The sequence below is a fragment of the Antedon mediterranea genome, chromosome 2, assembly GCF_964355755.1.
Source record: "Antedon mediterranea chromosome 2, ecAntMedi1.1, whole genome shotgun sequence".
Classification (NCBI taxonomy): domain Eukaryota; kingdom Metazoa; phylum Echinodermata; class Crinoidea; order Comatulida; family Antedonidae; genus Antedon; species Antedon mediterranea.
The window spans coordinates 17842241-17860669 of NC_092671.1; the positions used below are offsets into that span (position 1 = coordinate 17842241).

At 33.2% G+C, this 18429-nt stretch overlaps 1 protein-coding gene across 1 annotated transcript; it reads left to right on the plus strand.

The window, feature by feature from the left end:
- Positions 1-55: 55 nt before the first annotated feature.
- Positions 56-18073, plus strand: LOC140040630 (uncharacterized). Its single transcript, XM_072086703.1, has 18 exons — positions 56-145; positions 1981-2127; positions 2826-2927; positions 3246-3593; positions 5307-5459; positions 6190-6318; positions 7808-7901; positions 8183-8311; positions 8876-9011; positions 9262-9468; positions 10253-10396; positions 10565-10707; positions 10823-10900; positions 11075-11227; positions 13291-13418; positions 13829-13930; positions 14267-14409; positions 14709-18073. The coding sequence occupies exons 1-18, from the start codon at positions 135-137 to the stop codon at positions 16769-16771; spliced, it is 4410 nt and encodes a 1469-aa protein (XP_071942804.1). The 5' UTR covers positions 56-134; the 3' UTR covers positions 16772-18073.
- Positions 18074-18429: the final 356 nt, after the last annotated feature.

Below are 18429 nucleotides of genomic sequence, written 5' to 3' on the forward strand. Positions count from 1 at the left end.
ATCCATCCCAGCTTGCAAAGTTTTGTCGTTAGCTTTCTTTGACCTTTGAACTTAGCTCAGGACGAAAAGTCGGACGTTTTCGTGTTTTAGAAGTGGGTTTGAAAACATACGTAAATTTCACGTTTTATATAATTATGGCTAAAAGGTATGCTAACCAATGTTAAGAATATAATGTAATTCAACTTTACAATATCAATATTATTTTATTCACACTGTATTTATGTATTGTAAGTTTGTAATTAGAGGAGTTATCATGCGACATGCCTTTTCGTGAGGTTTCAGCATCTCATGATGCACGGGAAAAGAATGGTTTTACTGGGTAGACTCACTCTCTGAATGAGTGCTAGGGTAGGCTGGCCTAGTCCCTGACATTTATTTTCCTCCATAGCAATACAATACAAAATAATAAACAGAAATGGTAAGGTATATTAAAAATGAAAAAGATGATTGTATTCAGTAAGTCAATCAACATTATAATAGGCCTTTTTGTCAAGTGTTGGCCCTAGAAATCTGTCTTTCTAGGATACTTTGGTAGACAGTTTGGGATTTCAATAAACCAAGAAAGTTGACAGGACAAGACCAAATACTACTTGGCATTGTTGCCTTCGGAATAAGAATGTAACATGCAATGCTTTCATAGCGTTCCATACATTATTGCTTTTATTGTGTTGGGGCCCGATGTGGTATGTGGCCGACATGACCGTAATCCGTTGGCCCTAGGCTAGGCCTAAAAGTAAAATTAATCGCTGTGCCACTGTGGCTTAAGATACGGTTCCGTTTGCTAAAGGTACGGTAATATTGCATTATGTCATAATCCGCCAATTGGGTGGTGGTGGTACATGTGTGTCCTCATTTGTATAAGGCCTTTGGATTTTTATCCATATCGCGTCTGTAGAGAATGCTTATCGGCGGCGCCAGACTGCATGGATGTGTGCGCTGATTCTGTGACTCAGCCCTGGAGCTAGACCTAGCAATGTTGAATACAGAAGTTTAATAACGGGCGACAACGTTGATGCTGTAGTAATAGAACAAGTTCATGTAGTTGGTGGACGTTACATAAAGCGTTTAAAACATGCACTCAATCTCAAATATTATTTCATTATACAACATACAGTAGTAATATTATAATCCGATATGTTGATAGCCAGATTAGAAGTAAAGTAATTATAATTCAATGTTGGAAATTGTGTTGCGTTCATTCGTCCATAGTTACTATATATGAGGGTTTTACAGTATTTTTTATTACAAATGGCCTATTTAGGCCTATATTTTTATTAAACTTTGTTTGCAGATGGTGACCATAAACAACAAGCAAATGCGGAAAATGAAGGGGCCCTCAAATACTATGATTTAAACAGTAGCCCCAGGGATGAGTCACAAAAATCCGCGCACATATGCAGCTTGCCACAGCCTGGCACCGCTTTTCCTACACAAACAAACTCATATAATGAGGTTATAGTATGTATTAGGCCTCTTTTGAAATGTTTTTCTGTATTCTAGAATTAAAATCAAACATTTTTGGCTTTTCAATAATAACAGACGTAGGCTAAGTTTTTGTCACACACGACGGCGATAATAGTAATAAATGAAGCATAACGAAAATATTAAGCGGTTGATCACTGTTTTCGCGATAAAACAAATCCAAAGTTCTTATACGATGATGACACACACGTACTGATTATGACGTAATGCAATTTTACCCTACATTTAGCAAACGGAAATTAGGACACGGCACCGTATTTTTAGCCATGGCGAAAATTAATTAAATTAGCCTAGTTTTAAATTAAGTTGAATCAATTTAAAATGGGTTTTTAGCATTTCACTCGATCATTTTTTTACTGTTTTAACATTTACTGTGTTTTTACATATTTTAATAGTGTATAACAATACTATTATATTTTGTTTGTAACTAATTTTAATTGTGTCTTTGGAATTGGAATAAAATTTCATTTACATGCATACATTTAAAAAAATGTACAGCCCTATACAAAAAGGATCCAACCAAGCTGATGCTTTACAAGTGTCTGTGAGTGAAGATGACGACAGTGATGATAGTTGGAAACAAAAACGAATTCAAAGTGTTCTACACAAAGTAGCTGATGCAAAGAAATCTTCACCACAACACAGGTTGGTAATCTAAATTATAAGTAATTATTTTATTTGAATAAATTCCCTGGGCCATTTATTATTTTGGGTGGTTTTTAACATGTATTTTTTCTCCATTGTGTAACTATAATCAACAAATAAATAACCCATATATATGAAAATATACAACACAATTAACAATAAGAGAAATAAATGTTACTTTGAATGAAAAAGTGATAAAATACAGTCAGTAAAAATTGTATCAAAATAGTAAATTCTAGATCTTGGAAGTACCTAATGCTACTACAAATTATAGAAGTTATAATATATATATATATATATATATATATATATATATAGTTTAAATGTATTTAAGGGTAAAATTGTTAAATTTCTTTAATGTTGTGATCTTTGTTTATGTTTTTGTTGTTTATTTGAATACAATTTATAGTTTATTATGTTTAGATTCAACCTGTTAGTGGCGGTTTCATCGCTGTTGGTTGACAACTGAATAAAATAAAATAAAGAAATAAATAATACATACGTATTGTGTGTATACAACTGGATGTTCTATAGAATAAATGTTATAATTAATTGTTGTACAGTTCATATATAAGGTCACTTCACATGTTTTTGAAACAGAGCGCTCTTTGGATTATTAAGTTAGAGGATAAACAATATTGTACACTAGTGTTCATTCTCCTGATCAATAAAAGTATTTATAAAACTTTCCTTTGCAGGAGGGGAGAAAGTAGTGACTCCAGCAGTAGTGATGAGGACACTGTGAGTGCTGGACGATTCCGTAGTGTAGTTGGTACCACTGTAAAGAGACCAAATAGAAGGTAAATTTCAATTGTAATTTCAGCATTTAAAACAAACTTGTAGAACAATGCATATTAAAATGGTAAAACAAATATACTTATTTAATTATATTTGTTGAAAGATTAAGGTTGAAAAAAATCAAATTTGAATAGATTCAACCTTTATTGTCCAAAAATATACTATTTGAAATTTGTCTTCCTCAAGACAACAAACAGCATAAAAACATTTTAGAATAAGTTAAAAAAGTTATATAAAAATTTACAGTATGAGTGTTAGTGTGCTTTGTAGTGTTTATTAATTTTGTATTTAAATAATGTTAATCTAAACAAATATTCTAGTGATGGAGAAACCAGTGACAGTGGTGATGACAGAAAAAGGATAAAAAAGACTAGGGAAGAACGGAGTAAGCGTGGTAATACACAGAAGCAGAGTAGGTCTAGATCCCCTGTCTACAAAGATAGACGCAGCAGGAATAGTCGCAGCAGGTCAAGATCTCCAGATTACAGAGGTCGACGTGATCAAAGGGATCGTAGTAGGTCACCTAGAGGTCGAAGAAACAACTATCGCAGTCGGGATGACTTGCGTACTAGGAATAATTATGATCGGCAAGAAGAAAGATGGAACCAGAGAAGGAGAGAGGAAGATAATAAAGGGGAGAAAAGAAAGAAAGATCAGTCACCTCGTGGGTAAGAAATATTTAAACTTTTGTACAGTATGAATTGTTTAATATTTTAGTTATGACCAAAAAAAAAAATTAAATATTAATAAGTCTACACTATCAAACTTGTTTGACAATAAAGTTGTAATGCGCCCAAATATGGTAATGACATCATTATATCCGTATATGGGCCGCACATTTGTTTGTCACATGAAATTTGATAGTGTACAGAACATAAGGTACAGTACAAGATGTGTACATATGTTATGGTCATTGATTTCCAGTTTCTATGCTCTGCTGTTATTATACAGTACTAGATGGTACGCGAGCGTACCATCTAGGTCGTGTCCACAAATGGTTCTCGAATACACAGTAATTTCAGCATAAAAAATGTACGTACCGCAGGACTATAGTACATTGTCGTTTACAGAAACGAATAAATAGACACGATGATTTACGTAAAATTAGCACCCTGGGAATTATGCCTTGTCTTAAAAATGAGTCCAATTTTTATTTGAACTCATTTAAACAAACCCAATTTGTGTTTTGTATATAACATTAGAGTTGAGGGATGGGGAAGAGGATGGGAAGAACAATTTTTAAATATATTCTCTATCCACTCAGTAACGAAATATTGTTTTAAATGTTTTATAGGCCTATCAATAATATACCACTAAACACAGTAAAACATTTACGATTTATAATACTTTTTTAAAACTGTTATAGTCGATTGAAATAGTAAAGTACATGTAACGACACACCACTACGACGTTTATATTTTTTATAATTATTAATTAATACAAAAACGTTGAGAAGCAACTGTCTGTAATCTACTCACAGTAATAAATGTTCTTTGTATATTTTGTTTATATATCTAAACAGTAACCACATTCACAGTAAAACAATTTTGATTCAAATGGCGACCAAAAATGGTTAATACGTACAGTATTTACAATATTGTCAAAGTATTGCAATACTATATACTGTATAAGTTTTATTCTCCAAGGGCCCATAAATTTACCTACTTGTGTTAAACCAAGGGCTCATAAATTTACCTACAAACTGGGAGTCTGAGAGATTGGAATGTTCCATTCATCGCAAATCAATACATTTGTATAAACGTATATTAAATCTATCAAAATAGTATTTTTTAAAGAAAATCGGCCTGTCTTCAACATTATGATACTGTACTCGAACTGTTTAACCGGTTTTCAGCTACAGTATTAAAAACAATTATCGTAGGAGGAGATAGGAAAATGCGAAGCGTCCTTGTATTATTGTGTGCGGGTATTTTTCAAATTGACATCCATTAGACAGTGTATACCACAATCGGAAAACACCCCTATTCGGGGCAAATCTTTGAACCTAAATTTGTTTTAATTGTCAATAACTAATTATCTAACTCAATTTAATTAGTAAACAGGGTTACATGAGGTGGTTAAAATCAGTACCGAAAGTACGAACCAACTGTATATACCATCGAGTAAACATTATAGAAGTAACGTGCGATTTACCGAATTTTTCCCTTACGTAAATTTATATATAGATACTGTCAATTGTGTATGCTGTATAAACATTTCTTTCTCTCTTTGTATTATACCACGGAATTTGTGATTTTCCAGCCTGTTAGTGACCACGATGATTCACTGTTGCTGTGGATAATTAAAATAAAGAAATTTTAAATCTGATTTTGTGTCGGCAAATCAATATCATTGTTACTACATATTCCCATTTTTTTTAGGGGTGATAAGAACTCTGTTGATGAAGTTGTTACAGAACCCAGAGAAAAGAAGAAGAAACCAGAGCCTGACATTCTGACCACAAGGACAGGTGGTGCTTACATCCCTCCAGCTAAGCTACGTTTAATGCAACAACAGATCACAGATAAAACATCGTATGTATCACCATTAATTTGGTAGTTTATAAAGTGTGTTTTCTTAACCTGATTGATTGTTTATTAAGCCTGTTTATCACTAGGTGAATTTGATTGATTTTGAATCGAAAACATCAGCTTATACGCATGTGTATTCATGTTTCCATCTTCCAAATACCTTTCTACTACAAATTCTAGTTCCCGGAGTTTCTTCACTTAAGCAAAATTGGTAGTTTGAATTGCTTCTACTTTTTGCGATGCGAAAAATTACGCAACCAATTAGAGCTTAGAAAATGAGTAATGACGTCGTTCATGAGCACTCACATGAAAGGTTTAGCACAGACAACGCAATGAAAATGACAGCTATTGCTTTTGTAGTAGAAAGGGAAGCATGATTTGTTTCTCTGCGAAACATTGGATTTGCGTGAATAATAGTGGAAAACAGAATTTATTGTTTAAACAGCAGCTGGTAAATCATGGTCATGATACTGTAGTTGATTGCTGAGTGGATCCCGCCACCGTAGACCAGGATGGCGACATCCCTAATGCTCCATGCAACACACAGACCCTAACCCTTCATGCAACAGCACAGATCTCAAATTATAGTTGTTTCTTGACATTAACTCTACTGCAAGTAATGCAGGCCAAAGATCTCTTGTGTTTTTATTTCGTATATAGTTTCTAGAATTTGAAACTAGGTATTTATTATTTATTTATTTAGGTCTAGTTGATTTCCTGTTTTTTTTTTCAGAACTGCTTATCAGCGGATTGCATGGGAAGCTTTAAAAAAGAGCATTAATGGGTTGATCAACAAGGTCAATGTTTCCAACATCAGTTTAATTGTTCAGGAGTTATTTGCAGAAAATATAATTCGTGGAAGGTATGTTTATTATATTGAACTGGAATTAATGGAAGTCCCATTCCCTACGTTTTTTAGATCTAAGGTCACAAACTACATTTAATTTAAAAATAAATACTATATGGTCCTATTGTGATAACTTTTTCGTCTTTAAACGGTTAAAAATGTGAAAAATAAGTTGATTCTAATAATTGAAGCGGCCCGCTATAAATCCCAACATGCATTGTGCGCAAATTGATATGAACTTTCGATCGATTGTAAAGGCCAAAGGTAATGGAATAATCATAACTTTCCAGCGAAAATACTGGGTTTCCCCCAAATTTGTATTAACTGATTCTGGCAAAAACAGAAAGACAGTTATTGTAGCATCTAGACAACGTCAGACTAGGCCTATGGCTAGCGTACGATGTAATATCAAAATCACAATATGTATTTGACCAAGTCTACCTTTGGTAAATTGTGGCCAAATAACTTTGAAGCTTGAGAAGGACACATTTTTCAGGTCATCTAGCATTGTTTAAAATGAGTGGTCAGTTGATTACAAACCTTAGACATATTCTTACTAGCATAAATGTTTTGTTTAGTAGACATTGTTTAAATGTTTTGTTTAGTAGACATTGGGCCTGTTTCTGCTGCAACTGCTCAAAATACGGTATAAAAATACGGTATAAAATAATTTTTTATACCGTATTTTTTAGTACCCCGTTTCTGCTAACAATACTTCTTGGGTGGTCGTGTTAAATTTCATCTTTTTTACCCAAATTGCCATTCATTTATTTGATCGATAATTAAAAGTCGCAATAAAGGAAGTTTTACGTCTCACTTTCAACAGCCTAGCCCTAGTGATAGAGATGTTGTGAGAGCACAGAAAACATCGTAATGGGGACAATTAATTTGTTCCCTTCCCGAGTTATTGTATTTTGCAATGTTGTACTGCTTTCGCAGGCTCTTCAGCTTTGAGTTTACTTGCTTTGGAGACAAGTCTATTTCATACTCCTGCTTTATTTTTTTAGAAATGTCTTTATAAATGTGGTTGTCCCTTTTATTACCTTTTAGTTGGTCAGACATTTTAGCTTCCCCACACACATTTATTTAGTAAAACTGTGACGTCTTCGCTCCACATTTTCGCCGAATATATCTATACATGTGTGTAAAGCAGCTAACAGCGACAGAAAATAAAAACACGAATGGTGACTTTTTGTCATGTAAAAAAAAAATACGGTATTTTTTATTGGCAGCAGAAACGGGTACATAAAATACGGTATAAATTTGTAAATACCGTATTTTATCCACAAATTTTGTGGGGAAAATACGGTATACAAAATACGGTATATTTTTTATGAGCGCAGTTTCTGCTGCCAAAAATATACCGTATATATACGGTATTCAAAAAATACCGTATAATATACGGTATTTAGTTGGCAGCAGAAACAGGGCCATTGTTTAAATGTTTTGTTTAGTAGACATTGTTTAAATGTTTTGTTTAGTAGACATTGTTTTTTCTCCACAGGGGACTGTTAGCACGTTCTATCGTACAAGCCCAGAATGCCTCACCGACTTTTACACACGTATATGCTGCTTTAGTAGCTATCATCAATTCAAAGGTAAGTGATTTTATTTAAGTTCATTCTAAAAAGCAATTGATAAATAAACTGCAAACAAATAATTAATATATCCGGCTCGTAATATGTACTGTAAGTTGCTAAATAAAGTAGTTTGTATTGTGTGCTATCAAATGGCTTACGATAAAATGGGTTGTAATTGAGAATTGATAGAAATATTTGGCTTGTTATCATCTTCCAAATGCAAGTACAGTATTATAATAAGCAAACATTACCCTGGTATAATATTTTTTTTTTTTAAATATTATTCTTTTTCTTTACAGTTTCCTCAAAATGGTGAACTTATTTTGAAGCGACTGATTGTCAATTTTCAAAAGAGTTTCAAACGAAATGACAAAAGCTTATGCTTAACATCTACTAGATTCATTGCTCATCTAGTCAACCAGCAAGTAGTAAGATTGTGTTTATATTTTCTATTATTATTGTATGATTAGATAATGATAGGTTACTAAAGCTTGGTTCCCACTAGAGATGCAACACAAGGACGTAACGCAACCTAAGTGATTTGACATTGGTTTGTCATTGGTCAACTTGCATTGCGCGTATGTCCTTACGTTGCGTCTCTAGTGCGAACCACGCTTAAGGTAATGATCATGACAAATAGGAGGGTAAATAAAGCCTATAAATGAAGTCTCCACATTCCAGTGAACATGTTTATATTTACACTTTAGTTTGCAATAGTCTTTAATGATACGGTTACAGTTACATTTCCACTGACAAATTAGTATAGACCAACCATTTTATATTTTTATCATTGCATAATTATACGATTATACACTCTCTAGAATATACCAGTATTATAAACTTATAAACTAGCTGCCTAGGTTTCTTCCTTCCAAGACTTATATTTAGGGTTTGCAATAGCCTGAAAAAGTCCAATCATATTATGGAATATACCAGATTAGTTAATATCCAATGGGCTTCTCAAGTAATAACATTATTTGTTACTTCTTTAGGCTCATGAAGTAATCGCCTTAGAGATATTAACACTACTGTTAGAGAATCCTTCAGATGATTCTGTAGAAGTTGCCGTGGCTTTTCTAAAGGAGAGTGGACAAAAACTCTATGATATTTCACCAAGAGGAATGCATGGTAAGTTGCATTTTTCATGTTTTGTACGAAAGCAACTAAAGTGGAGAAACCTTAAAAAATGTGTTTAGAAGAGAGAGCAACACTAACATGGCATGGAGGAGGAGCATGTAATAAGTCTTGAAATTATATGATTAGCCACAATGAAAATATTTTCTATAATTTATTCCTCATATTCCCTTCAGTCTGTTACAGAACATCATTGATTTTTATATATTTTTGTAGCAATAATGATTTATATATTTTTTTGTAGCAATATTTGATCGTCTACGTAGCATTCTACATGAGTCACAGATTGATAAGCGTGTACAGTACATGGTGGAAGTCATGTTCGCTGTACGCAAGGATGGCTTTAAAGACTTTCCATCTCTAAGTGAGGGTCTTGATCTTGTGGAAGAAGCTGGTCAGTTCACTCACTTGCTGACATTAGAGGACCAGTATACTACAGAAGACATGCTTAGTAAGTCATACATTCAGTAGCGTACCACTAAGACCCCCTGGTTTAGGGTCCCTAAGTGGCCCTCTAATAAGACCTTAGACCTCTGCTTTATGAATTGCATTGGCTACCTGTTGAAAGTAGAATCACTCTTAAAGTGTTACTTCATGTTTACAATTGTTTAAATAATAATGCGCCCTGTTATCTGAGCTGAGCTCTTACGGGTGTATAGATGTGCTAAGAGAGGCCTGAGGTCCGAGATAGATCACACCAGATTGGATCACTGTCTCGAAAAGTGGACCTCTGGAAATAATACTTTCTCAAAATTTGGACTGGTGATGTGGAATAAACTCCCGTCTGTGATCCAGGAAAACAAACCACAGTTTTAAAATTTAAAAAAGCCCTCACAACACATCTATTTCCTATGTAAAGCGCTTTGATCATTTTACACTAATTTGGAAAAGCGCTATATAAATAAAATAATAATAATGCTGGAGGCTGCTGGCATTTTTAGCCTTTTTTGCAATATTTTAATGTCTGTTTTTTCCTCCAGCCCTGCTCAGGGATCCCTGTAGCCATTCAGCACTCGTGACCTGTATACATTTCTTTTTAAACGGATTGTAATTTTTACTTAAAAGGAAATCCAGTTCTCCTTTCCATAAAATACCTTTAGTAATCTTCAGAAGTTTTGTCCTATGTAGAATGAATATCTTTACTCGCAAAGTAGTGTTCAAACACATTTTCAGTTACAGATTACAATCATGATTTTTTTATTATTTTATTAATGAGGTCTTTTTTTCTTCCTTAGATATATTTAAGCATGACCCAGAGTATCTGGAGAATGAAGAAAAGTACAAAACAATTAAGAAAGATATTCTTGGCGAGGAAAGTGATTCAGAATCGGGTGACAGTGGCGATGGTAGCTCAAGTGAATCGGACTCCGATACTGAAGGTACATTTAAGATTAACGCATTTTTAATTAGTATCATAATACAACAAATAATTGAGGTACTGCAATTTGTTTAAATTCTGCTATATTGATTAACATTTGTAGTTTCAACTATGTTAGGCAAATGACATGCCTGTCTTTGTTGCTAATATATTTAGAGTTTTGTTCTAGAAAAAAAAATGGAAATCATTGATCAAACGGAGACAAACTTAGTGGCATTGCGTCGTACCATCTACCTGACTATCCAATCCAGTTTGGATTTCGAAGAGTGTGCCCATAAACTTCTCAAAATGGAAATTAAACCAGGTCAAGAGGTATGATCATTTTGTATTGTCCCATAGAAACATATTAAAAAATGATAAATAGACCAAAGTTAGGCAGGCAGGCCTAGATATGTTTTTTTCATTTAATATATATTTTTTTTTACAGAAAGAAGTATGTCTTATGATACTAGATTGTTGTGCTCAGCAAAGGACCTACGAAAAGTTTTATGGTCTATTAGCCCAGGTAAGTCACGCAATAGAATTGTTGAACATTTTCTTTCATTTTGTGTATATAACTTTTAAACTATTAAAGAAACAATCCACACTTCAATAGCACTAATATAAACCACACCTCAATTTGAATGAAAAATACAAAGGAAATTGTTAACAACAATACTGTATTGTTATTATCTTTCAGAGGTTTTGCCAGCTGAAGAAGGAGTATTTACAGAATTACACAGTCGTATTTGGGGAGCAGTATGATGTTTGTCATCGTTTGGAAACTAATAAACTAAGGAATGTGGCCAAGTTCTTTTCTCACCTATTGTATACAGATGCTATACCATGGATGGTAAATAATACAATTTCTTATGGAATATATTGTCAAATCTTACATACTGTACTTATTTGAATATTCACCGCACTTTGAATAAATGTCCCTTCTAATAAACTCCCCCTATAGAAAATCTTTTAGAATAAAAGCCCCATCAAATATACGCCCCGAGACAATTAGTTTTTTTCTTGAAAAAACGCCCTGCCATGTGCATACACACACAGTACTAACACATAGTAGAATTCATTGACTCTCATGATCTAGAATTTATCAAGCATTTTTATTAGGTTATATGCATTATCATGCATATAACCTCTTGATTCTGTCAAAATCTTTATTTATTTATTTATTTATTCTTTCCTTAGCACTATTTTGTCCGTGAATTATCTTGATATCAGTTTCATCTATCTAAGTCAATTTTTCAGAGTATATTCCTTATGGCCAGGAATCGATGTGGTTATGTTTTCAGGTTGGCTGCGCAATCAAACATTACGCGGTCTACGCGCGATTTAACGAAATCACGTTTGTAATCATATCTTCACAAGCATGAATCACTTTTAAACAAAATTTGGTACTCATAAATTTCAGGTCATATTTCATCATATGGCAATACAATTACGTGCGTAGCGCATATAACGCATGCGTACGCGCGCTTAAAATGTTGAAAATTGTCAGAATTTATTTTCGATGAAATTAGAGTACGTTTCAGGCAATTTTAAGCGTTTAAAAAATTGACATGAGTGCGCAGATTTTTGCACGCGCACTGCGCGTCAAACGTTAATGCGCACTGTTTTTGTCCGATTACTGTTGTATAACCTTTCTTTAATAATGTCATATTTTATTCACTTTTCAACGGGAAACAGCGTTATACGAGCACGTCAAAAGTGACAGGCTACGCACGTGTCAGTTAACAAAATGGTGAAAATATGCTAAATTTTAAAATTAATATATATTGTTAGAATGCTCGGGAACACCTATTTTTTATTTCATTTTCTTGAAGTGTATGTATCATATGTATGATTTATTATGAAATTAGGAGAAAAAAAGTTGATTAAGTCATTATTAATGGCATATTAAATTTAAAAAAATTAATTTTGACAATCAAACAAATTATAACATTTTCTTAGGCCGAAATAACAAACTTAACATTAACTTTCTTCCTTAAGAAGTTCATATATTAAAGTTAAAAGTATATAGTTTGACAGTGCATCATTTTTTTAAATTTTTAAAGATGTCATCATAGTAAAACATTATAATTCATTGCGGTATGTACTAATCTATCTGCACCAAAGTGGTTACTGCATAGTAAATACACGGAGGAATCTTTCCACAACTTTTAGTCAGTTGTGTATGGCTCGGTGGTCTTTGCTCGTGTCTATAGCATTCAAGGTACCGAGTTCGAGTCTCACCTTGGGAAACGAAACGAAATGAGATTTTTTTTTATTATCCGTATTGTTTGTTCAATTGTATTTCTTAGTGTATAGATTATACACATGATTTATAATGAAATCTAAATAAAAACACAAATGTGGTTTATGACATTATATACGCAGAAGGATCTTTGATAGGATTATGATACCGGCTATTGTATTTGCGTTAGCAAGATCCTATCATATATTATAAATAACTAACGATTCTGAGAAAATCAATCAATCAAAATATCTTAAATCAATCGATTATCTTTATTTAAATCAATGCATATAACCTATAATTCGTCATAGTGACGAATTAAATCTAGTTACACTTGTTACTGTATTAATTGTGTTGTATTTATGTCATATCTAGGGGGTATTTATTTGATTATACATGTTACAATTTTACATAAAAAAACGTATCCTCGAATAAATGCAAACCTAACCTTTCCCCTAAAACCCTCCCAAACAATAAATGTCCCAGAACATTTATTTGAATACGATACAGTACTACAGTATATGTAAAAACATAGATTGTTATTTATCTTCAAACTGTACAAGTTTAATAGGTTTTATTCTCTATTGCATGTATTTTTGTGTTGTTAAATAATCCCTTTTATTTTTACATTACTTGTGACTCTGATTCATATTATTTAAAAAAATGTTCAGGCATTATCTTGCATCAAGTTAAATGAGGATGATACAACATCGTCAAGCCGAATCTTTATAAAGATACTTTTCCAAGAACTGTCTGAATATTTGGGACTTCCAAAGCTGAACGAAAGACTAAAGGATCAGTAAGTCAATGCAGCAGACATATATTAACAATTATTACAATATTAAAACTTTTCATTCTTTTGTACAACATTTAAAACTTTCGCTGTCTAGTATCTGAAACCATAATTTTTATTTATTGATTTATATATTTTTATATATTGTTTTATATATTCTATTTGTAACCTGTTTAATAGCTTCTTGAAGTTTCTTACCTTTTCAATTGTAAATAATGGTTTATATGTATAAATTTGCTGAAAATCAAAAATAGCATTTGAATGTTTTTGAGAAAAACCGAATACAAACAATATCTTTTAAGCAATTGTGATATTGTGTATAACATTATGTTAAATTCATTTTACTTCTTATTGTAAACTTACATAATGCTGTAAATCATGTTTTTTATATATAGATGAAATTCGTTTTTTTATAGTACACTGCAGCCATTCCTGGAAGGTTTGATGCCACATGATAATCCAGCAAACACTAGGTTCTCTATCAATTTCTTTACTACAATTGGACTTGGAGGTCTCACGTAAGTTTAAAAAAAAAATGTACATGTGGTGGAATAACCTGTGACGTTCAGCCTACTGAGCTGAATGGTGCACAGTACAACTAATTTCTCCCCTAAGAGTCCCTTGTGTCAATTGCTGCCACCAAAATGGTCGAAGAGTAAACCTGTGCCAATTGTATAGCTGCATTGCCACTGGACTAACCGCTTGACCACTAATTTGATCTAGATAAATATATCTTGTACATTTATTGTCATTGAATACCAATACCAGCTGTGTTAAATTACGAAATATAAAATTAAAGCCTCATTAATTTGATATTGATTTTATTATTGTTGTTAAAATTATTCAATTTATAGTGATGACCTTCGTGAGCACTTAAAGCTTCAGCAGAAAAAGATAATGGAGCAGAGGCAGCCTCTAATGAAGAGCGATTCTTCTGACTCTAGTGATTCAAGTTCTGATGATGACAGTTCGTCATCGGCCTCCTCATCTTCCTCAGGTAAGTCACCTATCATTGTTTGGAGGTGTGGTTCAACAGTGTATAAAATAGGTTTACTCTTTTTTGGGGGGAAAGGTCAACATGATTTACTGTTGTTATTTATTTACCTACTCATTTACTGTTAAAATTATCTAGATTAAATGGGTCAACTAAATCTCCTAAAAAGACTCATATTGATTTTATATTAAAAATAATTTTGCTTGGAAAAGATATACTTTTTGATCTAGATAGTATATATTAGCATAATCTAATTTTATTTTATGAACCCTAAATTACTATAAATGTATTCTTTTTAACAGAAAGTTCATCAGAATCTGAAGAAGAATCAAGAAAAAGAAAGAAGAAAAAGACACTTCCAAAAGAAGGAAAAAAGGTTTCATCAAAATCCAAAAAAGAGCAAAGAAGTAGTAAAAAGAATAAAAATAAAGAAACTGAAAAAATTAAGAAAGCACAATCTAAAACAAAACGAAAAAATAAAACGCCAGTGTCATCATCTTCATCATCTTCTAGTAGTGAATCTGATTCATCATCATCGGAGTCCACACAGGAGGACACAAGGACTGAAAGCAGAAAAAGAAAAGAAAGTACTGAAAGAAATTATGGAATTAATGGAAGAGAGAAAGGTTTTAAAAACCATGAACTTAGTAATAAAAGTGAAAGGAAAGAGATGACAAAAAGAGGTGGAGGAGATAGGTATATTGGAAGGCAAGTAGACAGACCAAGAGAAGAGACAGTTGAAAATGAAAGAAATGAGAGAGATGAACGTCGAAGAAGAGAGAGAATTGAACGCAACAGAAATGATAGAGGTGATCAAGAGAGGGAAGTGAGAATTGAGCGTGGCAGGGAAGACAAATGTGATCGAGGTAGAGATGTAAGAATTGATCATAGAAGAGAAGATAGAGGTGTGCAAGAAAGAGAAGACAGAATTGAACGTGATAAAGGTGAAAGATCTGATAGAAAGAAAGATGAAAGAGGGAGACGTGGAAAAGGTGAACGAGAGAATGATAGAATTGACCAAGAGAGTAATAGAGAAAGAAGAGTTGAAAGAATTGAAAAAGGTAAAGAAACAGGCAGAAGAGGAGATTCAGACACTTCTTGGATGGACAAACTAGTCGAAAAAGGAAGAGAAGAAGAGACCAATAGATGGATGGATAACATAGTTGAAAAGGGTAAAGAGAATGACAAAAATAGGTGGATGGATGAAATAGTTGAAAAAGGGAGAGATAAAAGAGGTAACCAACAGAGGGATGAAAGAAATGATAGAAGAATAAGTAGAGGTAAGAATGACAGAAAACGAGAAGAAATGGTTGTTAGTGAAGAGGATGAAAGTAACAGTAGAGGAAAAGATGAGAGAAACAGCAGAGGAAGAGATGAAAGAAGCAAAAGAGATGAGAGAAACGGCAGAAAAAGAGATGAGAGTAACAGCAGAGGAAGGGACGAGAGAAGCAGTAGAGGAAGGGACGAGAGAAGCAGCAGAGGCAGTGACGAGAGAGGCAGCAGAGGAAGAGATGAGAGTAACATTAGAGGGAGAGATGAGAGTAACACCAGAGAAAGAGATACGAGAAACAACAGAGGCAGAGATGAAAGAAGCAAAAAAGGAAGAGATGAGACAAATAGCCGAGAAAGAGTTGAGAGGAACAGCAGAGAAAGAAATGAAAGATACAATGGAGGGAAAAATGAAAGAAATAGCAGAGATGAGAGCTATAGCAGGACAAGAGACAAGAGAGATGACAGAAATAATATAGGAAGAGATTTACCAAACTATGGAGGAAGAGACGAGAGAAACATCAGAGGGAGGGATAAACGAAACTGCAGTGAGATAGACGAAACTATTATCAGAGGTCAAAATGAAGTTGTTAAAAAAGGGAAAGATGGATGGGTCAATATAGAAAGGGACATTGAAAATGAAATGATTTATAAGACCAGGGATGGCAATAAAGAAGATAAAGAGAAAATAAACAGAGAGACCAGAAAAAACCACGCAAGGAAGAAACTAAAAGATGAATCAGGCAGTTCAAGTTCGGGCAGTTCAAGTTCGGGCAGTTCAAGTTCTGGCAGTTCAGATTCAGAGAGTTCAAGTTCAGATAGTTCAGGTTCAGAAAGTTCAGGTTCAGAAAGTTCAGAGTCAGATAGTTCTGGGTCAGACAGTTCTGAGTCAGACAATTCTGAACCAAATAGTTCCGGATCAGATAGCTCTGAATCCAGTAGTTCTGTGTCAGATCCGAAAACCAGAAAAAGTGCTTACATAGACAAGAGAGAACTTAAAAGAACACCAGAAAAAACAGACCACAACACCGATAGACGTAAACAAGATAAATTAGATGAAAGAGAGCGTTTAAAAGCCAGAGGGAGACGATATTGAATAACAAGTACAAGTGCATTGGTGCTTTATGATATAAATGTAAGGAATACAAGAGTGAAACTTTCTGTTATTGATGTTTACACCCAAATGTAGCTTGTCTATTTTCAGAAACAATTGCGATAGCTCAAGATTAAAAGTCAATGAGAACATGACCAGTAATTATATCAATCTGGTTAGGTGTAAATTGCAATTGTACATTATGATTTCATTATAAACTTGATGGTAATAGCTCAACTGTTCTCTTTAGGTAGGAAAATGTCTATACTGCTCATGCTACATTTATCATTGAGTGGTACCTAACCCTTCATGTTGGCTTGCAAATTAAAATCTGTAAAGGCATGACAAAAAACCAGTACTGTACTTAAAATTGGTCGTATATGTATAAGTGATTTACAATTGGAACCTGTTAAGCATGGTAAGATTCATTCTACCCAGACTGAAATATATATTGAATAAAAAAGCTCTCATTTAAAGATGTATTGTCCCTTTGACTAATTCCCCCCAATTTTTTTTAAAAATATTTCGAAAAAAAGTGGGTCATTTTGAAGTATCATAATAGTTATTAACTTTCACCAAAAATTAGTTGGAAAAAAAATAATGTAACCGAAATACGAACATTTTTTTGTTCAAAAAATAACTGACTTCCAGTAAAAGTTTTTGATCAAACATAACTCATAATGCAACGCGCTTGTTTGGCTACTCTGTATACATAATCATAAAACTTCCTCGTGATCTGTGTGAAAACACCTTCTTAACCGTGACGAGTTGTAAACAATCCTAATTAGCATCATGCATAATGCATACGCGTGGTTTGAAATCTTTGTTTAAATTTGTTGTTTTTGCCTTGAATTTTCGACTTAAAGTGAATAACTTTAATATTACTTTGATATGGCCAATTTAAATTTAGAATATTTTTTTTTCATTTTTTGTGTTTAAAGGGACAATACATCTTTAAGGTAGCGAGTGAAAAAAACAAGCGAAGAAAGTACAGTTGCTACTGTACGTACATTCCTTGTTTAAAAACTCTCTTTTAAATCTGATAAATTCGGTAAACACATTACTGGATTTTGAGAGTTGTGCCATTAAACTGGCAAGTGAAATTTAGCAAACAATTTCACATAGTCGTTGAGTTTAATTTTTTGTCCCACTGGACATGCCGTTTATTTCACTGATCTTGGTAAACCTGTTCAAAGTCACTGAGGGTTTGTTTTTGTTAGTGAATATGGTATTACTGGTAACTGTTTATTTTACTGATCTTGGTGAACCTCTTCATAGTGGTTAAGAGTTTTTTTTTTAGTGCAACTAGACATGATGCCATTAACTATGTTTATTTCACGGATCTTGGTGAACCTCTTCATAGTTGTTAAGGGTGTTTTTTTTTAGTGTAACTATACATGCTATTAACTATGTTTATTCACTGATCTTGGTGAACCTCTTCATAGTCGTTAAGGGTGTTTTTTTAGTGCAACTAGACATGATGCCATTAACTTTGTTTATTCACTGATCTTGGTTAAGGGTCGTCGTTAAGGGTGTTTTTTTTAGTGCAACTAAACATGCCATTAACTTTGTTTATTTCAGTGATTTCTTTATAGTTGGCATTTTTTTTTTTATCCAGTTAAGTTTTGCAAAACTGTTCCCATAGTTTTTTTTTTTAACGT